The 25,516-nt window shown below is 35.2% G+C and overlaps 4 protein-coding genes across 11 annotated transcripts; all 4 read left to right on the forward strand.

The window, feature by feature from the left end:
• The first annotated feature begins 1,172 nt into the window (after positions 1-1,172).
• LOC110659342 (ribosome biogenesis protein WDR12 homolog) lies at positions 1,173-8,478 on the forward strand. 2 transcript variants are annotated; one of them, XM_021817237.2, is made up of 14 exons: positions 1,173-1,508; positions 1,757-1,857; positions 2,264-2,370; positions 3,194-3,229; positions 3,373-3,458; positions 4,256-4,314; positions 4,390-4,500; positions 4,603-4,728; positions 5,205-5,348; positions 5,499-5,607; positions 5,716-5,852; positions 6,027-6,062; positions 6,148-6,241; positions 7,877-8,478. In XM_021817237.2, the coding sequence occupies exons 1-13, from the start codon at positions 1,358-1,360 to the stop codon at positions 6,238-6,240; spliced, it is 1,296 nt and encodes a 431-aa protein (XP_021672929.2). In that variant the 5' UTR covers positions 1,173-1,357; the 3' UTR covers position 6,241; positions 7,877-8,478. The 2 variants fall into 2 exon arrangements, with proteins under 2 accessions (XP_021672929.2, XP_021672928.2); XM_021817236.2 differs by lacking the exon at positions 7,877-8,478 and adding an exon at positions 6,774-7,089.
• Positions 8,479-9,336: 858 nt separating this feature from the next.
• On the forward strand, positions 9,337-11,718 carry LOC110643734 (F-box protein CPR1-like). Of its 5 annotated transcripts, none has more exons than XM_058153431.1 (4): positions 9,337-10,594; positions 10,759-10,836; positions 11,139-11,214; positions 11,433-11,718. In XM_058153431.1, the coding sequence occupies exons 1-2, from the start codon at positions 9,459-9,461 to the stop codon at positions 10,820-10,822; spliced, it is 1,200 nt and encodes a 399-aa protein (XP_058009414.1). In that variant the 5' UTR covers positions 9,337-9,458; the 3' UTR covers positions 10,823-10,836; positions 11,139-11,214; positions 11,433-11,718. The 5 variants fall into 5 exon arrangements, with proteins under 5 accessions (XP_058009414.1, XP_058009415.1, XP_058009417.1 ...); XM_058153432.1 differs by having other exon boundaries at positions 9,338-10,594; positions 10,759-10,832; XM_058153434.1 differs by having other exon boundaries at positions 9,339-10,594; positions 10,779-10,836.
• A 2,048-nt stretch (positions 11,719-13,766) lies between these two features.
• On the forward strand, positions 13,767-21,284 carry LOC110659344 (uncharacterized). 3 transcript variants are annotated; one of them, XM_058153439.1, is made up of 10 exons: positions 13,767-14,182; positions 14,981-15,287; positions 15,506-17,523; positions 17,613-17,749; positions 18,039-19,008; positions 19,117-19,808; positions 19,943-19,991; positions 20,077-20,324; positions 20,464-20,571; positions 20,686-21,284. In XM_058153439.1, exons 2-10 carry the CDS (start codon positions 15,095-15,097, stop codon positions 20,906-20,908), a joined length of 4,638 nt encoding a protein of 1,545 aa, XP_058009422.1. In that variant the 5' UTR covers positions 13,767-14,182; positions 14,981-15,094; the 3' UTR covers positions 20,909-21,284. The 3 variants fall into 3 exon arrangements, with proteins under 3 accessions (XP_058009422.1, XP_058009421.1, XP_058009420.1); XM_058153438.1 differs by having other exon boundaries at positions 13,767-14,207; positions 18,039-19,808; XM_058153437.1 differs by having other exon boundaries at positions 18,039-19,808.
• A 146-nt stretch (positions 21,285-21,430) lies between these two features.
• On the forward strand, positions 21,431-23,814 carry LOC110659302 (transcription initiation factor IIB-like). Its single transcript, XM_058153440.1, has one exon. The coding sequence runs from the start codon at positions 22,598-22,600 to the stop codon at positions 23,447-23,449; it is 852 nt and encodes a 283-aa protein (XP_058009423.1). The 5' UTR covers positions 21,431-22,597; the 3' UTR covers positions 23,450-23,814.
• The last annotated feature ends 1,702 nt before the right edge of the window (positions 23,815-25,516 follow it).

Genomic DNA, 25,516 nt, shown 5'->3' on the forward strand with positions numbered 1-25,516 from the left:
GAGTTCCCATTTGATTATGTAGTTTGATTGAGGATTGTGAGGGTGAGTTGAGCTCCTCAATTTTATATATTTTGTGTTCACAGGTCGAGTGAACTAAGAACTCCCCGTTGGATAGTTCAATTTATGGCTGAACTCTGTCCGTTGGACTTATTGAAATTGGACTATAGTTATGGGCTTCATGCTTGGCCAAGGAATAGTTAGGCTGGCAATGGACTTTGAGGGCTTTATGCTGTTCTAGTGCTGGTTTAGCCCATAATTTGGATTGTGATAAATATAAATTTTATTAATATAAATAAATAAAATTAATTAAATTTAATTATTTAAAATAAAATTTTAACATTTATTAAATTATAAGTAATAAATTGTAATAGAGTTTTTAAATTTTATATAAAAAATATTCAAGTAATATGATGCATAAAAATTTTTATAAATGTATAATTCTTTTTAATATTTAAAAATATTAAGTATATATTAAAAAAATAAATATATTTAAATAAAAAACCTATTATTAAGTTAACTCAATTGATTTTAATTTTAAAAATTTTTGTGAATTTTGAGTTTAATTTTTTATGCTAATAATCAAATCAATCAGGATTCAACTATTGAATTGATCAATCACATCAAATTAATTTATTTATATAATTTAATTATAAATTTAAATTAATTTAAAAATTATTTTACCGATTCATTGATTTAACCAAATTTAATAACTATAGATAAATGCACAAGAAAATGCTGCAAAAATGCTACTTTAAACAGCATTTTCTTGTGCCATCAAAACCTGCTTCACGACCTTTTTTTCAATCAAGAAAATGTCAGTGACAATGGTATTGGTATTTTCTTGATTACCTTTGTCTCCTCTAAAACCTCACATTAATTTAGTAAACTAATTTAGTAAAATATTTAAATTTTGTATTACTTTAATTAAACGTTTTTTTATATTATTTTAATAATTAATCCTAAAAATGATTTTTATTAGAATATGTTTGATAAAAGTTAAAAATTCAAAATTAAATGTTTAATTTAAAAAATTAATTTAATAATTTTTAATATTTAAATAATATGAATATAATAATAATTATTCTTATTAATCGTGTAAAAAAAAAATAATAAAGATAATGGTAAAAATTATAGTTTTCTTACATTGAATTTATATTAAACTTAAATTGTTAAATTGCATTTTACTCCCAAACCTTGTCGGCAATTACAAGCACTTCCCTAAAACCCTAGTTGCGTCTCTGATTTTCTTACTCATCAGTAACATCACAAAACCCTAACATCATTTTCCTACTGTTCTCTTTTATCTGTTTCTGGTAGTATCATTTTGCCAGTGTTTGCAATTAGAGAATTGGAGAAAATGGAAGGGGATGCAGAAGAAAGGCAGATTCAAGCACGATTCGTTACGAAACTTAAGCCCCAATTCAAAGCCCCACCCCCTGCCATTACTATCCCAGCTAATCTCACCCGTCTCGGTCTCTCCACCATCGTCAATAGCCTCCTCAAAGCCGGTACTGTAAGATTAAAATTTATGTAAAGAAGGAAATTTTGAAAAAAAATATTATCTTTAATTTTCAGAAAAGCCATTTTGTATTTCACCATTAATTTTATGTCATTTTTTGTTTTTAGCTGATCTTTATATATATATATATATATATATATATATATATATATATATATATATATATATATTGCAATTTCAATATGTTTTTAACTTTGCTCTGTGGTGGCGTTAAAGTTTGAGAGGTGATTTTGGCAGGGAATCCTGATTGGGAGAATGAGCCATTTGATTTTCTTATTGATGGAGAGCTTGTTCGTATGTCACTTGAGCAGTTTCTTCTCGCCAAGGGCATTTCTGCGGTAATTAATTCGTCACTTTATATTTTGCAGCAACCCATTTCTTCCAATAATGTGTGACTTGTTTGAAACAAAAGAGACATGAGGAGCTGCAATAGAATGCTAAATACCTGGTATAATAAGATGTGCAATGCAATTATGGAAGCTTGATTTGTTGGCTATTCATTGGAGTCTAGAGTTAATTGTGCAAGTTGATAATGTTAGCTTTCTTTAGCAAATTTCAATGGCTTGAGACCCTTTAATTCTAAGAAATGCAATTGCTTGTAGCCTAGGTTGATGGAATTTTGTCATGTTAAGCAATTGTAGCTGAGCTTTCCCTCTCCCCCACAACCTCGCTCTCCCTTCTCCCCTCCACCCCCTTCTTTTTTTTGGGCCCTAATACTTTGCCTGGAATTATGACCTATTACAGGAGAAGATCTTGGAAATTGAATACATTAAAGCAGTGGTCTCTCGGAGACAGGAGGAGCCTTCTTTGCATGATGACTGGGTCAGTGCAGTTGATGGTTCTTGTCCTTGGTAAGCATGAGTTCTTTACCTCTTGATAGTATTACATAGCTGAACCCTTTTGATATCTGGGTTTTGTTAATGACCTTTCACTATTAATCTCAGGTGTGATTGTTTTTAAAGTAAACATACATTTGTTCTGTTTCTGCTGTATTGGATAAAGACATTATAACTGATGCCAGTTTATTTAATCTGGAACTAGATGTGAGGGATTCACGTAGCTCAAATATCAAGGCTTCTTATTGAATTTCTGTTCCTAATTCCTATATTATTTGTGCCTTAAGACTGCTGAGTGCTGAATTAGTTATTGCGCTTCATTTTACTTGGGCAGATTTAGAAGTAGGACTTTGCCTATTAGAAGAAATATGATATCAATACGTTATGAATTTGTGATTCACCATCTTTGAATTCAAATTATCAGAGTCAGCTTGTGGTTAAAGGCACTTTGCAGCACGGCCTGCAAAAAGATCAAATTTTTCCAGTTCAGCATTTATTTTATACATATCGAATGGTAATATTATGTTGAAGATGCAATCGTGCAACAATTTGAAGATAGCATACATGTTCCAATAAAGGTGGCAACCTTAGTGGAAAATGTTCATTTGAGTAGCTCTCATGTATGGAGGCTTGGAGTTTCTTCCCATGCTTTTAGCATATGATACTAGGTCATGGTGCATTGAGATAAAGACAATGCATCATAATCTTAAATTTGAATATCGAGCCATGATTTAAGAATCTTGTAATTACAGTTGTAAATTTCAATGCATCATTATAAACTGCTCTAAGTTGTGTCAATGTATCACTGGAAACTGCTTTAAGTTGTGGTTTTTGGCAGGTTCATTTTGACAGGGTGCTATGATGGTCTTGGAAGGTGAAGTGCAAACAGAGGCTTTATGTATCCTGTCTTGACATTGAACTTCAAAATGTTTTGTTATTGCATTTTCTTGATTTTGTTCTTCATCATAATGTATGAGGAAACCGATTTATGCCAGGTTTTTTGTTCATATTCTTTAGGGTATGGAAAACTGCTGGGCTGTGTACACATATACTAGAGGGACACAGTGATGCAATTACTTCTGTTAGTATCATTAGCCCCGTAGGTATGAACTAGAACTATTTATTCTTGCTGAAAGTGGCTTTATTAGCTGTTTTACTGCTACTTGTTTAAACATCATATAGTTGCTTTTCTATCTAATATTCTAATGTCAAACTCAAGGATCAATACACAGATTCTTTATAAACTATTTAATGTTAACCAACCTGTGATCGCTCATATATATTGTATACACAATTTCTTTCGAAGTTTCAATGAACCTACTTGCAACTCCATTCTGATGATCAAATGTCTTTCTAATAATTAACATCAAAGAATTGTTTACAAGAAAGAATCTAAAATATGAAGTTTGTTAAAGCTGGGGAAATAATTTTGTCATCATGCTAAAGTGGACTTGTACTTTAGTGCCTTAGATGTGGGCAGCTAATTCTTTTCCTTTTACTGTTTCTTCTCCATTAGATTTTTTTTAATCAAAATTTCTTTGTGACATCATTGATTCTTTTCATTTCTAGGTTCATTTTAATTTTCTTTTTGGCTGTCTAAATGTAGCTTTGTTTTATAACAAAAAGGAAAAAATTGCATTGACACATGTTTCGATATGTTGTTGTAAAACCTTTTACTGGGAATTCTGATCTTGAATCTTCTGCATGTTTCAAACACGAAGGGTTATATTCTGGTTAAAACACCACGTACATTTGTCTTTATTTGCTTGTTTATTGAGTGTGTACTTAATTATTTGTTTTATTCATGTAGTGGTTGACTGAAAGCTGTTCCTTTGTTGCTTCAAATTGTCGGTGTTAATCATTTATTCCTCCATTTATTAGACTGTATCTTAATTTGCAGGTGAGGATAGTGTTACAGTGGCCACTGGCTCAAAAGATCAAACACTCAGGCTTTGGAAGGTAATTGGACCAAAATTACTGTTTTATAATGCTGAAGTTGTCCCGTGACTTAGTGCATTCCCTTTCTCCTGAAAGTTTCATACAGAAGAACCTGAAAAATCTCCTGCAAAGATTAGGGCCTTCAAAATTTTGCGTGGACATAATGCATCTGTGCAAAGTGTTGCAGCTGAAACTTCTGGAAGCATGGTCTTTTCTATCACGTTTTTTCTTGTTGATGCTAATATTTACGTGGTTGACATTAAAACTTAAGCTCATTTCTTCCTTATTTATGGTTAATTGAAAGCTTAGATTTGTTCGGGCTCCTGGGATTGTACGATCAATTTATGGCGGACAAATGAGTCTGAAACAGAAGGTGATTTAGTGTCAGTTAAGAAGAGAAAAGTGAAAAACAAAGCTGAGGAATCTCAATTGGAGGTATTGGTTGCTTCTTTACTCTACGCTTCCATTTGTTTGCTTACATAATTGTGGTTTTCTCACCTGTTCCCAAAGCTTTTGATAACAAGTGAAATTTCAGTGGTCATTAACAATGTGAGTAGTTCAAGTCTGAAACAAGATGATGTTGAAAAGTATGATGTGTGTTACTTACTGAACTCATGTTTCTTAATTTGTTTTACCTTGCAAACACTTTAAAAAGTTCTGTTTATGAGACAAAATACTTCTCATGCTGTGAAAAAGGAAATGGGCTACTTTAGTGGTTTCATTTTGGAACCGTTACAGAAAAAGTATTTCCCGTTGAAGAGAACTTGAATGATTATTTCATCTTTTGGGTGAGGGCATGCTGTCAGTTACTTGTCTTCTTTCTTGCATTTGTGAGCATGAGATGTAGCATAAGAATTTATTTTTCCCCTCCAATTAATTTTGTTGTTATTCATGGCATCCATTGCATTCAGGGGGAGGCTATGTCTACACTTGTGGGCCATACACAACGTGTATCTTCTGTTGTTTGGCCAGAACGTGAAACAATGTACTCTGCATCATGGGATCATTCTATTAGACATTGGGATGTCGAGACAGGCAAAGATTCAATGAAAATAGTATGTGCAGATAATCTTACACTGCCTCTCTCTCTCTCTCTCTCTCTCTCCCAAAAAACAAGAAAAAAAACACTGATTTGCATGTTTGTCTTCATCTTTATGAAACTCCTATTAATGTTTTAAGAACTTAAATTTGTCCTTCTTATGCAGTTTTGTGGGAAAGCTCTCAACTGTGTACATGTTGGAGGTGAAGGTTCGGCTCTCATTGCTGCAGGAGGCTCTGATCCCATCCTTAGGATATGGGATCCACGAAAACCAGGTATTTTTAATTATGAAATTATCATCCCTTTCTCTCTCTCTCTCTCTCTCTCTCTCTCTCTCTCTCTCTCTCATATTCTCATTTGCATTTTTGTAAATATTCTTGTAGGAACTTCTGCCCCTATTTATCAGTTCTCTTCTCACACTTCTTGGATTTCGGGTTGCAAGTGGCATGATAAATCGTGGTTTCATTTACTTTCTGCATCCTATGATGGGAAGGTTATGTTGTGGGATCTAAGAACTGCGGTATTGTATACTCTTGCTCTTTTACTTTTAACTCTCCCTTTGGCTTTGCGTATACCAAATAAACAAGTAAAAGTGATTTAGGTGCACTCAATTGCATTCTGTTCTGAATAGCATAGACCTAGTAAAAAAAGCAGAGAGAGAAGTGGTGTTCTGAATAGTTTGTTGTTGTTGCAGTGGCCTCTGTCTGTTATTGAATCACATGAGGACAAGGTATGATACTCTGTTACACCTTTTTATATCTTTATCTTGGAATTTTTCAAATTTTATTTATGTGGGAGAATGTGCTATAATTCAGGTGCTGTGTGCTGACTGGTGGAAAGGGGACAGCGTGGTCAGTGGTGGGGTTGACTGCAAGCTATGCATTTCTTCTGACATTGGTGTTGTGTAAGGTAAGAATTGTAATACATATAATTGGCTATATTTATGTTATAAATTTAGTTTAAAACTGGCTTCCCATCCCATCCATAGGATCTGATGTTTTCTCCACTCTTATCTTCGCTTTCTCTGCATAAGGAGTGTGACAGTATTTGTGCCTCTGGTATAGTTTGGAAGAGGTCAGGCTATTAGAAGCTTTTTTTTTTCCTCCTCACTCTTAGAAAGAAAGAGTTAAAGCATTTTACTTGTTTTCCTTTGTGTTTTGAAAATATTGTTTGAAACCAGTCACCTGTGGCACACAGCGAGCTTTGTGTATGCGTAAGATACAACATGATCATTTTAGGTTTATTATTACATTATCTATCTATTGCTCAGTTCTTGATGAGTGTAGTTACAATCTCTAGATTGATAACTCCAGCAACTGAATCCATTGATTGCATACTGGAGTATGCTTATTTTTGAGACTGAAACTTTTATATTAGATGACTGAATAATGTTTAAATACATTTGGGGAATGACTAATTCGTTACCCACCAATGACTACAGTACCTGTGTCTTTTTCTAAAGTGGAAAATTATGGAGAAAGATGGAAGCAACTTCTGGAGAACATGGTTTTGCTACTGCAAGGAACATTTTCTAGGTCAGCCTTGAAAACTCTATAATCGGCAGTGAGATGGGAGAAACTTAATTCTCTCTATTAAATAAGGAGCTGAAGCTGATTGAAGGGCCCAAGTCAATTTTGCTCAAGACATTTTGTTGTAATGTGCATGCTGAATAGTGGCATTTCTTATATGAGTCGTTTCTGGGAGGATACTGCATAGAGAAATTTTTTTATAAAATTATTATATATTCTGAGAGAAAATTGATTTGCCCTTTTCCCTCTCTTTTTACCTGACTGAAACGTATGCCTTTCATGATGACGAAGTAGTTAACTCTTAAAAATATATTTTTTTAATGTAATAATTTTATTTATTTTGAAAATGACTTTTAATATTAGGGAATTAAAGTTCATTGATTTAAGAATATTTTTAATGATCAAGGTTTTGAATTTTAAATTAAATAATTATTATTAAAACTAAAAAAAAGTTACAATTAATTACATTTTTTTTCATTGTCAAGTATTTAAATTTTTTTATAAAAAATATTTAAAATTAATTTATGAATTATATAGGCCTCTTTTATAATTAATCAATAACATAAAAAAAAATTAATTAAATTATCATATAATTATATTTAATTTTTTTTTTAAAAATAAAAATTATTTTAAATTAAAGAAAATAAAATTTTTTATTTTAAATATAAAATCGATGAAAATGGATCAATTAAATTAAATTAATAAAACTGTAAAACAAAGCTCTCTTCTTTTGCTTCTCCAAGGTTAAGCCTCTGGTTTTCTGCCATTTTTCTATAGCCTTCCTCTGCCTCGTTCCAGTAGGGGAGGGGTTTCTCCTTGCCGCTTGGAGAGTGGGTTCACCCTTCTCACCTTTGGGTGGTTGCAAATAGCTTTTGTTTTCTTGTTTGCCGATAGATTGTGCTAAGGGAGGGGTTCTTTATGGTTCTGTTGTGGTTGTCCAAGTGCTAACTTCTCTGAAACTCGTTTGCTACTGGGGTTCTTTATGTTGTTCTTATATGGATCTACACGTCTGCAGATGTTTTCAAGAAAGCAAACTGACTGTTGGTTTGAGCTTCGGCTATGTATGGAGTGAGGACGAGATGCCTTGGTGGTGGTTTGCTCGTGGGATGTCGATAAAAGGTTGATCCGAAAGGAGCGAATGGGACGCCAAAGAGCCCCTCCTCCACCTCTGTTCTCGGCCATTCTTGATACTGACTTAATGCTTTCTACATGCTCTTGGCCGGGACTCTGTGCTTTGAGTATGATTGTGCTATGGGGGTGTTGTTTGCCTTGTCTATTAGAAAATGCTTCTGACCAAGCTAGAGTGTTCTTGTGTGCGGCGGTGCAGGGCTCTTTGCATCTGCTATGTTTGTGGTTCTTGACTGGTAGTGGAAGATTGGTAGCAGATCTGATGGGGGCTTCTCCTCTTGGTTAGGCAGTAGAGTTTGATTGTATTTTGGGTCTATGGGCTTTCCTTTGATTGCTTGTAGATAGGCATCGATACCCCTTTTTTAGCTAGTCTATTATATATGGGTCTGGGTCTTGACCTTTTACTGTATTGTGTGGGCTTTAAGCCCGTCTATATTCAACTTTTATATCTGACAAAAAAAATTTCATACAAAATTCTATTTGTCAAAAGGTGGATAATGAGATCTCTATATTTTTAATTTAGGTAGGTAAAAAATAAAAATAAAGCTTTTACATGACTATAGGGGCACAAATGTCCTTAAGGAGAAAAGGTCAACTGTCTGTCAAAATGATTCTCCGATCCCAAGGTTCAGTGCTTCACCGAGAGCTATAAATTAAGCGCGCTGATTACATCTCCGTCAAGCTTGCTTCAACATGCAAATCCAAGCACATTTTTGACTTTCTTAATGACAAACCTAAACCACGATGCTCCTTCCACCAATTTAATCCATTTGGGTAATTGGGTTCATTTTCCATTTAAAGCGATAGTGTTAGGTTGCTCATTTTCGTTCATCTACATGCACTCACGCATCTTCATTCATGTGCTTAGGATGGTGATGCAAGGTATTACTGATATTGTTGTACTCCTAAGCAATTGTCTTCTGTTCTGTTCAGGTTGTGTACTACTATATATTGTTCTAAATTTGCATATCATGTACATTAATGTTTCAAAAAAATTACTAATAAAATTTGATTGTTAATTCATCAACATAAAAAGTAAAAAAATTCTATAAATTTTATTGATTAACGTTCAAGTTATTATACGTCTTCAGACCTAGAACTTAGATATAGTTCTATGGAAGAACTGGAATAATGTAAACAGGAAATGCATTCCCATGATCTTCTTGTAAGTTTCAATTGCAGACTTTTGGCAAAATATAGGCACAAGTCCAAAATTTTTCGTTTTAACTTTACACATCTTGGCAATTAACAATAATTGTCTACATTTTAGTACTCAAAACATTTTAGTATTCATATATATATACATATACATAAATAGTTGGTGCTAGTAAATTAGGGTTAATTCCGTAAATACAATCACAGTATCACCTACGAGGCTACGAGCTTTAGTAAAGTAAAATCTCTCCCTCGAAATTTTAACCGGCCACCACGATCGCTTGAAGCGCCAAAACCCTCCACAAAACTCAACAATGCTCGACCGATTTCCCCCGGAAATAAAATCTGATATTCTAAGTCGACTTCCTGTCGATGACCTCCTGCGATTCCGATGCATATCCAAGTCATGGTGTGCCCAAATCGACGACGGTGCATTTATCAAAACCCATTTGAAAAAATTCTTCAACGTCTACTCTAGTCTCAATCTCATTTTCTCAGGCTGCTTCTACTTGGCAAGCTTTGAGTCGCTTGGCACAGCCGTTGAACTCGATAACCCTTTGAAGGGTCCCTCTGATGCACATCACGATATCAAGTTGGTGGATTCTTGTAATGGGTTGGTATGCTTTGGTGATGCTGTTGGAACCATTGCTTTGCTGAACCCATTAACCAGAAAGCACCACATTCTACCCTTTTTGCCCCTTGATTTCCAGCTTGAGGGAAAATCTACATGGGCTGCTTGGGCTTTTGGATTTGGGTATGACCCCATTAGTGATGATTACAAGGTGGTGAGGCTTGGGCAGTATCTTAGCTTGTCTGATCAGTTCTTTGACACAGAAACTAATGTTTACAATCTTAAAGCAAACACATGGAGGAAGATTCAAGGTATGTCTTATGTGCTTGGTTTTGATCAGAAGATGGGTGTACTTGCAGGAAATGCGTTGCATTGGCTAGTGGGTCGAAATCGGATCATGCGTAACCCCAACCTGATTGTTGCTTTTAATCTTGAGGTTGAGGACTTTAGGGAGGTGCCAGCGCCTGAGAGTATTGGTGAAAATCTTTCTATCGATTTGGGGGTCGTAGGAAAATGGCTATCGCTGACTGCAAATTATGAGTGTATGCGCCTGGATGTTTGGGTGATGAAGGAATATGGAGTGGAAGAATCTTGGACTAGACTCTTTGTGATCACACCCAACGAAGTAGCACCTTTAAAATGTTTGAGAACCTTAGCTTTCTCAAAGAATGGTGATGAACTTCTACTGGGTGTGCAGGCTGGAAACCTTGTCTGGTATAACCTGAAAGAAAAGAGTGTCAAGAGGGTGGAGAAACCTATTTCTGTGACTCCTTTTGCAGTGAAGGCTTTTCGTGGAAGCCTTGTTTCTCCCTGTGTTAGCAAAGAAAAAACTGATGCGAAGAAAGCCAGACCACGGAAGGGAAGGAAGAATAGGAAGAGGTATCTACAATGCAAAATATGCCAAGTTTACTCAATTTCGCATAATTTGCTTCTTTAGTTTCTTAGATTTGTTTATATTGATGCATGTAACTGGATACACAATTTAGCGTTCAAGTGTATTGTAGATTAGTGTTAATGCCATGATATTTATCTTGGTTGCTTAGGGCATGCCCTTGTTTCTCAGGGACGAATTCCTATCAGAGGGGTTTAAGTTGGCTTTGTAGGTAAATGGAACAGAGTAGGTAATCTGATTGACTTTCCTATAATACTAGATTATTGCTTTTGCATTTGGTTTGTTTCTCTTGATTTTAAAGTTGGTTGCATTGATTGATTTTGGCACAATTGTAATTTTTATATGCATAAATGTGAAGATTTTTCATTGTACACCTGACAACAAGCTTCATCTTAACTAAGTCGAATTTACCTTTTCTTTCATTTTTGTGCAATTTTGTATAATTTGCTTCTTTAGTTTCTTAGATTTGTTTATATTGATGCATGTAACTGGATACAACTTGGTTGCTTATGGTATGCCCTTGTTTCTCAGGGACGAATTCCTATCAGAGGGGTTTAAGTTGGCTTTGTAGGTAAATGGAGCAGAGTAGGATCAAGGATAGGTAGAGGTAATCTAATTGACTTTCCTATAATACTAGATTATTACTTTTGCATTTGGTTTGTTTCTCTTGATTTTAAAGTGGGTTGCATTGATTGATTTTGGCACAATTGTAATTTTTATATGCATAAATGGGAAGATTTTTTCATTGTACACCTGACAACAAGCTTCATCTTAACTAAATCGAATTTACCTTTTCTTTCATTTTTGTGCCTTTCTTTCTCTCAGTCCTCATACTGGTGGAATAAAGCTGTATTAGCACATGAGATGCTCTGATGGTGGAAGGAAGTGGGGTTAGACTTTGGCCATCTCTCTGCTTTGTAAAAAAATCTTTCTACATATGAATATCTGCTTTTTGTATAGCCAAAGACCTTTTTACTTGCAAGTTGTCCTGAAAGTAAAGGTTAGCATACACACTTGAAGGTTGTAAAAAAATGGTATGAATTGATAGTTTGAAGTTTGAACATTTTGCTTATATCCCATTATGCTAGTGCAAATTGAGGCTGTTTTGAAAGGGTGTGTTATTTTCTAATGAGTTATAGTGTAGAACAAACTTCTGCTTCTTTAGATGCCAGAATTTTGTTATGTCTTTAAGCTGCTGTGGATTAACAAACATCTATTATGTTTTGGATTTTGCATATGATTTTGTAAGTGCCATAGAGCTTGTGCTTGTTACATGTGCTGTTATGTGCACTTGTCAATGAAATTAATTAAGTGTCACTGTTGGTATTTGTGCTAAAATACAGAGAAAAATTAATAGCAGATGTCCAAGTCACAAAAATAAATGTAAGTCTTCCATCTTTCTCAAGCAAGTCTTTGCATGAGTCAATGTTTGTCCTTTAATGCATAAAAGCATTCATTCATGTGCTTTCCTTTCACCTGCTTTTTACTCTTAAGTCAAATCTCTCTCATTATTTTCTTTTATTTCCTTTGGAATTAGCCCAATAATTTGATAAAAGATTCAAGATTTGCAGAAGATATTACCTTTTTAGTACTATATATATATATATATATATATATATATATATATATATATATATATATATATATATATATATAAGAATATCTCATGCTTAGGCATGTAGGAATACTCCCAAAAGGGAATTTGATGTGCAATATATTCTATATACATACTATGTTCACATGCAAAAGTTCATTGACCTTAACCAATCCCGCTATAAAAATTATTTAATTTGAGATTTTATGGTTAGTTTAAGTTGGAGCTTGAAAATGACTAAAAATATTAAATTTCAATATTTGATTTACACTAAAATATTACATTCTTGAAAAATTTTCAATTCCTAAGTCTATGGATCTCAATTCTACTTTTCCATATACATACAAAATTACTTTTTTCACATAAAGTTGTGAAAAATTACTTTTTCATTAGTGGGAAATTATATATATATATATATATATATATATATATATATATATATATATATATATATATATATATATATATATATATATATATATATTTCATCATATTATTCTAATGCATTTAAAATTATTATTTAAAATAAATAATTATTGCATAAAGAATTTCCATTTGCTGCTCTTTAACTTTCATTAATTTGATATATGAAATAGCTATTCCTTTCATTTATGGATATGTAGATTAAGCATTCATAAACTTGAATTCATATATTTTTCCCATTAAAATAACTTAATTAAATGAACTTTTGATTAAAAAAAAAAAATCAAACATTAGATAAGATCATAAATGGCACCATTTAAAGCAACTATGAATGTTTTTAAAATTAGATTAAGGCCAAACCAATTCCATGATTATTTTGCTCTCATGTGGTTTCAATGCATTTATTTTCTAAAATATTATTTCTTTATTAAAATTTTTTTATTTTTAAAAAAATTATCTATTTCAATATTCAATTTCCATTTTTTCCCTCCAAAATTATATTAATTATTTTGGTTCACTCACTAATTATCATTCTTATTCTTTAATATCATCAATTGATCAATCATTTAAAGAGCTGATTTTGGGCCAATGGATTAAGCGCCCAGCCCAGTGTTATAAAATCATATTTTTTACTCTTTTATTCAATTTAAAAATAAAAAAAAATAAAATAAAATCCCTCTGCTATCTACAGAATTATGAAAAAAAAAAACTCCCATTAAAGCCAGCACAGAGAAAGCTCAGGCACGGAAAACTTAAAAAAAAATAAAAAATAGAAATTAAAATTAAAAAAAAAAAAGCCCACAAAAAGTTACTTAAAAAAAAAGGTATGTCACGCCACGCTTGACTAAAAGCGCGTGGAATCCGCATATCCCTTTTCCACTTTTTCTACGCCTTTGTCTGATACCCACCCGCTAAAGCGTTCCTCCGTCCTCAGATCTCTATTGTCCAACACACTAAATATCTCCATCCAACGATCCAAAACTAACAAATACATACACCCGAGAGAGTACGTAAAATTATCACCATCCGAGGCTAACTCCGCACCTGAGACACTCTGGTCCGAGCCTAAGGTTTGGAAAGAGAATTCTTTTTTTTTTTCCTCATTTTTCCTGCACATTTTAAAAGCTTATAATATGGAAATTATAATTTTTGGACAGCCACTGTGTCTATCGATCGCTCCGCTCCGCTGCTCTATCTTCGGCTCTCTGGTCCGACTTTCCAAATTTTCTCTTACTACTGTGTGCTTGCGTTTCTAGAGAGAGAAAGAAGGTGTTCAGCTGAGAGTTTTTTTTTTCTTTTTTTTCTTTGGAGAAAAAAGGGACTGAAAAATTGATCTTAAAAGCCAAAAGAAAATAAACATATCACACATCAAGTTTTGCGGTTTTTGGCTTCCTTTAATTGATCAGTCCGTTAAAAAACGGCTCGCCGTTTGCTTCATTGGTCGTCTATGCTCTTCTTTGCTTCAAAAGAACCCTAAATTCCTGCTTACTTAGATCACGCTGTGTCAAGTTTGGTAAACACTTTTGATGCTTCTGCTTGGGAGCCCTTTGGGTTTTTGGTAATTATACTTCTTTTAGCTGGAAGTGAGTGATTTTAGTGTTAATTCTGTATTTTTCTTCTTAATTGTACTGAAATTAGCTTGGAAATGGTTTCTTTTGCATGGTTGTTTCTGAGGAGGGGGGCGAGGGGTTGTTTGGTTGGTTGGTTTGTTTAGGGTTTTCTAAAGTTTAGGAGTTCGGTTTTAGTTTGCTTTAGTTTTATATTATTATGCTATGAATTTGTTTCTGTGTATTTTGTTAATTTACACGTGTTTATCTTCAATTCCTTAGCTTGGATTAGTTTACGAACTTCTGAATTGACCCTTTTTCTTTTTCATTGCTTTTGTGGTTTTGGGTGTGTGTCTGGTTTTTGGTTAGATTTTTATTTTTAATTTTATTTCTGCGCGAGTAGTTGCGTTGAATACTTTACTTATACAGTATCTTCAAAGGTCTCTGTGCAATTAAAGGGAAAAAAGGTTGAAACTGAGTTAGTATGTTGTTCCTTTGGTTAACAACAATTAACCTGAGTTCTTTTAAGATTCCAACGGTATTATTTTGTCTACTAAGCACTCAAATCGAGATATTTTGGATTCTTTAGAGCACTCGTAGATGGAATGCTTGACTGTGATACTGCAAAGGGTTTGTTTGTGTTATGTTTGTTATAAATGCTGTCTATTAACTTGCATTTTAGGAAGTTTTAATGAATGTTGTTGTTCAATTTATCCAGTATGCACATTTATGGCCTCGAAGTGTTTCTAGTTTTTTCATGTATATGTTTCTAGTTTTCTAGCTTCATTCATTTGAATGAACTTTTGCAGGATATCAATTTGAGGCGCCATATGGAGTGGTCTGACTAAATATTGATCATTTGTATGGATAGACCTAAAATTTACACAAAAAATTAGCTGGAAAGTTTTTATTTTTTATTTTTAATGCCTGGTAACAAACCTGAAGAGGGGATCTGCAATCTATACAAGCTAGACAACTCTTCCCAGGGTCGGCATCTATCTCAAGCCGTTGGTGGCAGTTGGCCAGTACTTGATTACGATCAGTGGGTTGGAAAGCCAACACGGATTGGGGCAACACAGTATTTCAATCGCAAGAACTACAACTTACGGCAATTAGGTATCAATGATATACACTGCTTATGATATTCTTTTAGCACATCTTCTCAATCACTAAAATGTTTACACTGCTTCCTGATATAGCATAAGTGCTTTCCCTTCTCTGTCGCAAAATGAGAAAAATAAACTTTTTTTATGAAACTCCGTTATTAATTGCAGTTTGAGACACTTCTTTCGTGCTTATGCGAACTCATGCTATACTTGTTTTGGTATTTGCAGATTGTTTGAAAGGAAATGATGTTGAGTCTCTAAATGTGGCATTTGACCCAAACTATATGCAATTGACTCCAAGACCAGAGTATTCCAGAAGTCTTACCATCAACAATCCACTGGATGCAAATGAATTTTTGCGTGGATACCATAACTTCCAGTCAAATCAGAATCAGCCTGGAATTTTCAGTGAAAGCACCTGTTATGACCAGCGAATTTTGACTTCAAAAGGTTTTTCTGTCTTTAAATCACAGCCAGAAAATGAGTGTGCAGACAGTCCCACCTTGACAACAAATTCAGAAAAGTCAGAGATTACTGAAGCTTCTAGTGATTTCAACTTTCTCAGAGGGCAGCATCAATTTGTGAAGGACCAACAGCTGAGTTCTCCACAGACTCACCCAATGCAGCAGCCTGGGTTTAATGACTTGCAGTTGTTGCAGCAACACATAATGTTCAAGCAGCTGCAAGAATTTCAGAGACAGCAGCAGCTTCAGCAGCTAGGTGATTTGAGGCAACAGAGCTCCTTAAACCAGTTTTCTGCTGTTTCAAGACCGGCAGCTGGGGGTCAGTTTTCACCTCTCATCAGTGGAACACCTGTTCCTGATGCGTCGCAAATGCTTAAGAACTGGATGCAGCGTGGGGCATCTCCTGCTGTGCAAGGAGCATCAAATAAAGTCGTGTTCTCCCAAGAGCAAGTTCAGGCTTTGCGTTCCACAGGTCTTACTCCTCAGCTGCTTGATGTCTCTTTATATGGTACTCCTATTTCTAACACAAGAGGCAACATGGGTCAATATCCTCATCTCCAAGGAACATCTCATGATTCTGTCAATTTGTTGGCCCAGGCTAGCGGTCAAGTACAAAAATCAGTAATGCGGTCATCTGGGTTTGGCAATCCCTTTGTAGGAGATCAGCCTGCTGTTCCTCTAGACCTGGCAGGCTTATCCCAAGGAGCTTTGATATCCAAGCAGGAACTTCAGACGAAAAATAGTTTTGGACAAGTTCCCATTCAGGGTTTAAATAGTGGAGTTTTTCCTGGAAATCTTCTGGAGGGTAATACTCCACAGGGCAATACAGCTGTGAAGGAATTTAATGGGAGACAAGAACAAGCTGATTGGCCTACAAGGCAGCAAACAAAACAACTTGGCCCTTCTCAAGGTTTGGTTCCTCTAGATCCAATGGAAGCAAAGATATTGTATAATATGGATGACAACATTTGGGATGCTTTTGGAAGTCGCCCTGAGGCAAGTGCTGGAGGCTTGGGCAACACATTGGAACATCCAGACTCATCTTATGCTTTTCCTTCTATTCAGAGTGGGAGCTGGAGTGCACTTATGCAGTCTGCTGTGGCAGAGGCTTCTAGCAGTGATACTGGCGTACAGGAGGAGTGGAGTAGTTTGACTTTTCAAAACACAGAGCACTCAACTGATAACCAAATTTCAAACTTCGTTGACAGTGAGAAGCAACATGCTGGCTGGGTTGATAACAACTTGCAGAGTGCCTCCTCCTTTAGTTCAAAACCTTTTCCTATGATTACTGATTCTAGCATGAGCTCTAGCTTCCCTGGCTTCCAGCTGCCAGGAATTCAGTTATCAGTTGAACAGAGAGAGGATATTTGCCATGGTGGTTCTCATGAGTCCATTGAGAATTACAACTCTCAGCAGAAGACATCAATTGACAATGGTCAAAAGGTTCTAACATTTATGCATTCAGACAATGCATGGCCTAGACAAATGTTTGAGCACCCACAAAGTGCTGCACAGCATCAGAAAATAGCCTCAAGTAATAATATATCTATGGAAAAGGGCAGTGAGAGCATTGTAAAAAGTCAACATCAGATGAGTAATGGCCCTAAAGTTGCTCTCAACTCTTACGAGGGAGCCAATGACACACATGAAAAGAAGCAAAATTGCCACCAAAAGGAAAATTCTAGTGACTTCTTAAAAGGCTCAGGTGGTCATGAGCAAGGACATCTTGAGCAGTTAAAGTTTTTGGGTGATATTTCCAGCAGCTTAATGAATGTAGATAAGGTGAATGAGCTTCCAGTGTTCATCAAGGATACTTATTGTGGTTGCTTTTTACCAGTCATTAATTAGTGATACACTCTGTTTATTCCCAGGCATCCTTACCCAATTTTCAAGGAAATTCAAGAATATCAGAGGAGGTACCTTCTGGAGTTGATTGTGTCTCTAACACGTCTACTACCTTTCATGGATCAGTTCTCCCTGATGGCTCAAATGTTTCTACTCAGACAAGGTAGTTGGTTATGAATACTTTTGATGAATTGGAAGCTTAGAATTTGTGTTTAATCTTGTTATTATTACTGATTATCATGTTGCTTTACTCTGTCAAAATTGTCCGTATAGTCAATGAATTTTTTACAGAACTGTGAAGGCCTGCATTGTTTTCTGGCTTTCTGCATATTTTCTTTCCAATTTTTTAGCAAAACTTTATACTAAAAGTTGTTACTTTGAGTCAGAAGCTGCTCCTATGTCCCATTTATTCAAGTGCTGCATATTTACTTTGACTAACATAAACATGGCAGTGAACATATGCTTGAGCTGCTTCACAAGGTTGACCAATCAAAGGATGATAGCTCCACAAAACAGTTTGGATCTGCTGATGGTAGTCCTTTGACTGAAATGCCTGGAGCAGATTCACATGATACATCTGTCTCTCAACTTTATACTCAGCCTTCTGATTCCCAAGGTTTTGGTTTGAGGTTGGCTCCTCCTACTCAAAGGCTGGCCAATTCAAACAGTTTTCTCTTTGCTTCAGGTTTACCACAGACTATAAACAATTTGAATCCTAGGCAAGTTAATCCTGAACTGGGAGAGAAAAATCAAGCTTGGTTAACTCCATCTTCATTTCAGTCTTCACCTCAATCACATGAGCTGCCTCAAAGAGCACACTGGGAAAACAAATCTGGTACTCTGGGACCCAAAAGTTCCTCTCCATATGTGAATATGCTCGGAAACTCTGCTGCATCATTTTCACCGAGTCCTTCACAAACAAGAAATCAACTTCTAATGCATCCCTTATCCAATGTACCTGTATCAACTCAATCTTTGCAGGCAACCTTACCTGCTGGAAATGGCAGATTCCCACCTTTTAACCAAGCCCCTTCTCAAGATACTTCCCAACAGATGCACACCAATCTGGTCGGTCAACAATTTCCAGTTTTGGAGGCTGCCCCTGTGTCTCGGCCTTCAGTCATGTCTCAACAGGGTGAGAATTCAGCAAGGCCATATAATGTTTGGAGAAACGTACCAACTCAGCGACAATCATTTGTTGGATATAAGTCATCAGAAGTTGGTGCTTCTTCTAATTCACAAGGCTTTGGACATGGGGAAGACAATCCTGGAAAAGAGGTGTTGCAACAACGAATGTCATCTAAGATGCTTGATACTTCTCAGTCAGGTGGCGTGTCTCTAGGGCCACAACCTGTTTCTGATGAAACTGCTCTCACATCTGGCTCATTGATGTCTCATGCTCAGTGGCAGGACCTTGTTAAAGTAAGGCATAGCAACGACCTTGCTCAAGCTTCTTCTCAAAGAAATATTGAATCCTTCAGCCATTCACATAATGATCACCACAATTACTCTCTTTTGCAACAAGTGCAGGGGATGACGACGAATAATGGTGCCGACAGTGCTTTGGATGTTCAACATGCTACTGCCTTGGGGGGACAGCAGCTACATGAGAACATTTCAAGGTTCAGACACCTTGTGGATGGTACGCCAAATTCAACATCTCAAACCAGTTCATTTCCATCTGGGGATAACCAAATGCTTAGTTTATTGGGAGAAGCAAGAGATGGTCCAACTGTAAAAGCTCCTCAGCAACCTGCCCTTCAATGTAGAAGTTCTCAGGAAATGGTCACATTTGCTTGTACTGACCCTCATACTCAATCTAGCAGCAGCAATGTGCTATCTAATCATACAGATCTTGGCCATGGTAATCAGCATATGGCATCCTCCTGGCCCAAGCAATACGGAGCTCTTAGAAATGGACAGATGGTGCCAATTTTTGATGCTAGACTCGCAAAATCTGTTGCCTCACAGTTCTCTCTTGGAAAGCCTTCTCAGAATGTGCATATGCATAGCTCTTCGGAACAGTTAGATGCTGCTGATGCTGGTCAGGGTGGCAGGGTTTGGCCAAGTAGTCAGCAGTTGTCATCCCCCTATATGTTGCCTTCAGAAGTCACCAATCAAGAGGCTATTATGAGACCAAAGAAGCGAAAAATCACATCATCTGAGCTTCTACCGTGGCATAAAGAGGTGACTCAAGATTCCAACAGGCTTCAGAATATCAGGTGCTTGCTTAATATCCATGGCTGTGGGTTGTAGATTTTTCCCCCCTGCTTTTCCTTGGATTTATATTACCTAAACTGGGATGTTAGTTTCTTTTACTGTTTGATCTGTTGATGACAAGGTATTGTCTTTGCAGTGTCACAGAACAAGACTGGGCAAAAGCCTTAAACCGACTGACTGAGAAGGTGTGCTTCTAGTAAAAACAATCTCTATGATTAAACTTTGTATCACTGTCAATTGTTTTTAATTTCCTTAACTTTAAATCAGCAGGTGGAAGATGAGGTTGAAATGATTGATGATTTGCAGCCAATGCATCGATCAAAGAGAAGGCTTATATTGACAACACAGCTTCTACAGCAATTGTTTCATCCTGCACCAGCATCCATTTTATCTGTAGATGCGGCTTCAAGCTATGATATCATATCATACTTCTCTTCTAGGTTGTCACTGGGAGACGCATGTAGCCTTGCTTACAGCATGAGAAATGGGTTTCTTGCACCTGTAAACAATAGTGATGTGTGAGTATTATTCTTCAATCTGTAAGAAACTAAGTTAAGCAAAAAAATAAAGAATGTTCTTTTTTACTTATGAAGTAGTATGGTTTTGACTTGGATGTTTTTCACAATCCAAAACTTATTATCCATTGATATTGTCCAGGAATTCTCAAAAGCTAAAAAACTCTGAAAGAAGTGGTAACCGACAATTTTTGGCAGTTGTGGAAGAGTTCATTGATAGAGCAAAGAAGCTGGAGAATGACTTCCAAAGGTATCAACAAGTTTTTGCTAGTCAGAAGAACATTTTGATCCTTTTGGATATAAATTGTTGATATTAACTCCATGTGCACAATTTCCTCTAAAATTATTCTATTTGATAATGCAGATTGGACAAGACAGCATCAGTTGTAGACGTAAGAGCGGAGTTTCAAGAGTTGGAAAGGTTTGCTGTCATTAATCGTTTTGCGAAGTTTCATGTTCGGGGACAAATAGATGCCTCTGGAACCTCAACCTCCTCTGCTTCTCCAAAACCAATTCCACAGAGACACATCACAGCATTTCCTATGCCTCGAAATCTACCGGAGGGAGTACAATGTCTTTCACTATGACTATCAACTATTTATCACAAACTGAATCCTCTTTCTGCTTCATTCTGCATTCTATAGTGTTGCCTGTGCCCCTACCAATATGACACTTTATTAACTTGAAACACTGGCATGCAAGAAAGGAGTAATGCAAAATGGAACGGACAGATCAACTCCAAGTAACCACGGCCGCTTATTCATTTTGAATTGGGGCCAATTATTATCATTTTTGAGGAAGTATATATTGTTTCTTGTATATGTTAATGAATTTCCAAGGAGAATAGGGAGTAATTAACTTTTTATAGAGCAAGAGGATCAGTAGTGTGGATGTTCTTTAGTGCTTGTTACATAAATTAGTTGAATTTAGCTTATATAATCTGTGGCTGCAATTCTTTTGCAACATCTTGGTGGTATTATCTCCCCTTTCCCTGTTCTTTTTTTTTTCTTCTTCTTTTTTATTTAACCTCCCTTTCAGGTCTCTCCTGAGTTGAGAGTTGAAGATTTATATTTAACTGAAATTACACGGCCTGGGATTTCTCACAGGAGCTTCCACTGAGGGATTGGTTATTGGATTTTGATGATGGTGGGGCAAAAGCCATCAATGACTTGGACATTTGTTAAAGATATCTTGCCCTCTTTGTCACATGTGTGTGTTGTCATCTTGACTTTTCCATTTTATTGGGGGCATCAAAAGATCTCACTGAAAAGGATGCAGAAACTTCTATAATAACTTTATAACCATTTGTTTTCTTTGAAAAGTACAAGGTATCAAACATTGATTCTATTGACCTTCGATGTCCCCAAAGGATATAATGCATATGATGTAGTAAAAGACAAGAGAAGCCTTTTTATGACAAAAAGAAAGCAGGTTGTTAGTGGGTTGGAAGAATTCTAGGTGCTCACTATATATTTATTTATTTATTTTTGCATAAATTTGACTGAAAGAAGCAGTGACACGTCAGTTGTTTTCTGATACTGTCGTCTTAATAACCAACTTGTATCCACCCTGTCTGTCAGTATCAGCATCTGGTTCCCCTTGCATGATTTGGAAAGTGATGTGAGAGGGCATCATAACTGAAAATTCTTTTCTTATGTAGACGCTGAATCAATAAAGGAGGAAACAATAACTGGTCAATTTTTATACATAAATAATAAATAACCCCTTTGTGGGGTTAGCTACATATGTGCCACATGACTTCCAATTGGACTTGGCGCCCACACAACAAGCCCTGGCTGGCAATATCAGGTGTGGGTGTGTTCATGTTTTCAAACATCCAAATATTCTTTAATGAAAATTAATAATAACAAAACAAAAGATTTTTTTTTTTCTCATGTAATTCCACCGTCATCACACGACCTTTTACCCTCAGCGTAGGTGGGTCCCAGCAGAAATCACCCTGGCCAATGAAAGGGCAAGTCTTGATATATTGATTTTTTAAATATTTTATTCTTCCCCTTTGGATTTTGCAATTATGACGGTGCACTTGTTGTTTGCTGAGTGGATCTTTAATTTGTTCCTATGCAGTGGTGTTTTCCTTCTATAACTTGGAACTAAATTCTGAGTCCTTGTCAAGAAAGGATTCCTTGACTTAATTGCCTTCCCATCTCTATATAAAGACGGAGACCACTCTGGCTTTCCTTGCTCATATTCTTTAACACAATCGCTAACAAGAGAAAAAGAAGTCTCACAACAACTCCAAGAAATCCAAGAAGATGGATAATCTCAACTATTGCACGGATTGCAAGGGGAACACTGAAGTTATTCTCGATCACACAACAGGGGACTCAATCTGCTCCCAATGTGGATTAGTTCTGGAAGATCACTTCATCGATGAGAGGTCTGAATGGCGAACTTTTGCCGACAATGATGACGACGAAGATCCCAATCGTGTTGGCGCTGCCTCTGATCCTCTCTTAACCTGTGGAAACCTGTCAACCATAGTTTCCTATAAGACTAGTGGTGGTGGAGGTGGTGCTAAGTCTGAGGGTATGGGCATAAATTGGAGGACACATTCGCTGATAAACCCAGATAGGGCTCTCACCAAAGGCTTTGAAGCGATAGCTTCTATGGCAGATGGTCTAAGCATTGTCCAACCGGTGAAGATTAGGGCTAATGAGATATACAAGAATGTGGTTGAACAAAAATCTTGCAAAGGCAGGAACCTGAACGTTATATTGGCTGCTTGCTTGTTCATTGCCTGCAGAGAGAGTAAATCTCCGAGGACATTAAAGGAGATATGCAGTGTTGCGGATAGGGTTTCAAGGAAGGAACTTAATAGAACTATAGAGACTATAAAAAAGCATCTGGAGATTGGTACTGGGACTTTGCACGCTAGTGAACTTGTGAGACGTTTCTGTTCCCATCTTGGCATGAAAAATCAAGCCATGAAAGCTGTTCAAGAAGCTGTTGAAAACTCTGAAGAGATTGATATCAGGAGAAACCCAAAATCCATCTTGGCAGCCATTATTTACATAGTCGCTCAACTTTCAAACGAGAAAATACCTCTTCGAGGTCTGAATTTCTCTCTGACATTTACTTTTTATACAGAAATTTTCACAAATTAACCACTTGCCTATCGCTGATTTTAGAAAAGACCCTTTTTTTGAACACAGGAAATTTACCAAACGAAATCTTTCTTGAATCATTACAAATAGAACTTTGCTTGAATTGGGATTTCTCTTTTTTCCTTTTTTTTTGTGTATATTCTTTGACATAATTGATAGACCATCTGATTTTGAAGATGAGAATTTCCCAAAAGAAATCTTTTCTTGAATCATTACAAATTGAACATTCCTTGTATTGCGATTTCTTTTTATATACTCAAAAAGCTTGTATCTTTGACAATTGATAGAAAATTATTGTTTTCAAGTCATAATATGTTAGATTTTTCACATAATTAAAAAAAGGCAAGAGAGAGAGAGAGAGAGAGAGAGAGAGAGAGAGAGAGAGGGGAATGCATGTAACTCTTAAGTTATATATATGGCATGTATATGGGAGGTGTGATCCTTGATGGATTTAACTGAAAGTAGTGAGGATGCAGATATTGCAATGGTTGCTGAAGTTGCAGAAGAAACAATCAAGAAGGCATATAGAGATATTCATCCCCATGCTTCGAGGCTCATACCCAATTGGTATGCCAAGGAGGAGGACATCCACAAACTCTGCCAACCTTCAATTTGTGGTGCCAAACAAAGCAATATCAAACAAATTTCTGTTTCGGCTCAAGCCTAATTAATTAGGATTAAAATTCCATAGTTGAGGACCATTTGTAATTTTTTATTCAAATCTCTATTTTTTTTTTTTTTTTTGTGCCAAGGTAATCACTCTAATTGAACAGGGATTTTGTTGTTTGAAGGAGTAGTTCAGGCATAAGGTGGATTCTTGTCTTTCAATTACAATTTGAATCTTGCAGTGTTGCCACCTCTGAGCTGCTTTAATCAACAAGCTTCAAGCCCATACTATTTCTACCAATATAAATATTGAATAGTAAGCTTTCAAGTTATAATTAGCCTTTTCTTTTTAATTTTTTTTTTATCAATAACCGTTTAATTATTAATTTTAAATAATACTCTTTCTACATATCTATAAAGTATGAACTTCCCTCCATGCTTTTTTTCAAGGAAAAATTGGCCTGCATTAATTAAGATGAATAAATTTAAAATTATAAATAAAAATACAAGATGAATTTAATGAATCATAAAGGATAATTTAGTCTAATAATTAAAATAATATTGAAGAAGTTATGATATTATCATTATAATTGTGAGAATAGACTCACCCAAAATTCTATTAATTATATGTTTTGTAATAATTATTATGATTATTGGCATGTATTGTAGTCTCTCATGTACACTAACTATATGAAATTGCCTATATTTTTGCAAGTAGCTGATAATAATTTTAATATATAAATAATTTTAATTTAATATTTTAATTTTAATATAAGAAATAAAATAATATTTTAAATTTATTATTAATTACTCCATATTTTATTTTTATTACTTTTAGTGCAAACTAAACTTTTTATCTCTCAATTTTTTTTAATAAAAATTTCGTAATAAAAATAATTTAAAAATATAACAATATAATAGAATAAAGATAAGGAAAATTTTTTAAATTGGTTAAGATCTTTAAAATATCAAAATTTTTTATATATTCTTAATATATTAAAATATTATATTTATTTAATAATATTAAAATAATATTGATAATATGAAAAATATAAAAGCATTGCAAAACAGGGAAAAAAAAATTATATATATATACTGTAAATAAAATTATCTGTATAAAACTCAAATTCAAATTTGAGCTCATTTCAAATTCAATTACATACTCGGCAAATCCTATTTTATTAGGATTGGATCGGATCAAACATCTAAAAATACTTTAATCTATTACCATTTCTAATTTTGGGAATACTATATATATATAGTATGAAATATATATAGTTATAGGTATCCTCTACAAGCGATTTTAAAACACACTATCTCATTTCTGCTATGTTTATCCAGAACTTTTGGAATAATCTCATAGTGATTTCAAAAAGAGTCCAATCCTGATTATTAGAATTGTTGATGACAATGGATAATTTATTAAAAAAATTGAATTAATTGGAGATCAGAACCATTTCG

The sequence above is a fragment of the Hevea brasiliensis genome, chromosome 9 (genome assembly GCF_030052815.1).
Source record: "Hevea brasiliensis isolate MT/VB/25A 57/8 chromosome 9, ASM3005281v1, whole genome shotgun sequence".
In the NCBI taxonomy this organism is placed as follows: domain Eukaryota; kingdom Viridiplantae; phylum Streptophyta; class Magnoliopsida; order Malpighiales; family Euphorbiaceae; genus Hevea; species Hevea brasiliensis.

Coding starts and splice junctions, on each gene's coding strand:
- LOC110659342 (XM_021817237.2), top strand. CDS start 1,358: ATGGAAGGGGATGCAGAAGAAAGGCAGATTCAAGCACGATTCGTTACG. Junction 1,858..2,263: donor TCGCCAAGGGCATTTCTGCG/GTAATTAATTCG, acceptor GACCTATTACAG/GAGAAGATCTTGGAAATTGA. Junction 4,315..4,389: donor AAACACTCAGGCTTTGGAAG/GTAATTGGACCA, acceptor TTCTCCTGAAAG/TTTCATACAGAAGAACCTGA.
- LOC110643734 (XM_058153431.1), top strand. CDS start 9,459: ATGCTCGACCGATTTCCCCCGGAAATAAAATCTGATATTCTAAGTCGA. Junction 10,595..10,758: donor GGAAGGAAGAATAGGAAGAG/GTATCTACAATG, acceptor TTGGTTGCTTAG/GGCATGCCCTTGTTTCTCAG.
- LOC110659344 (XM_058153438.1), top strand. CDS start 15,095: ATGCCTGGTAACAAACCTGAAGAGGGGATCTGCAATCTATACAAGCTA. Junction 20,325..20,463: donor CCTGTAAACAATAGTGATGT/GTGAGTATTATT, acceptor GATATTGTCCAG/GAATTCTCAAAAGCTAAAAA. Junction 20,572..20,685: donor CTGGAGAATGACTTCCAAAG/GTATCAACAAGT, acceptor TTGATAATGCAG/ATTGGACAAGACAGCATCAG.
- LOC110659302 (XM_058153440.1), top strand. CDS start 22,598: ATGGATAATCTCAACTATTGCACGGATTGCAAGGGGAACACTGAAGTT.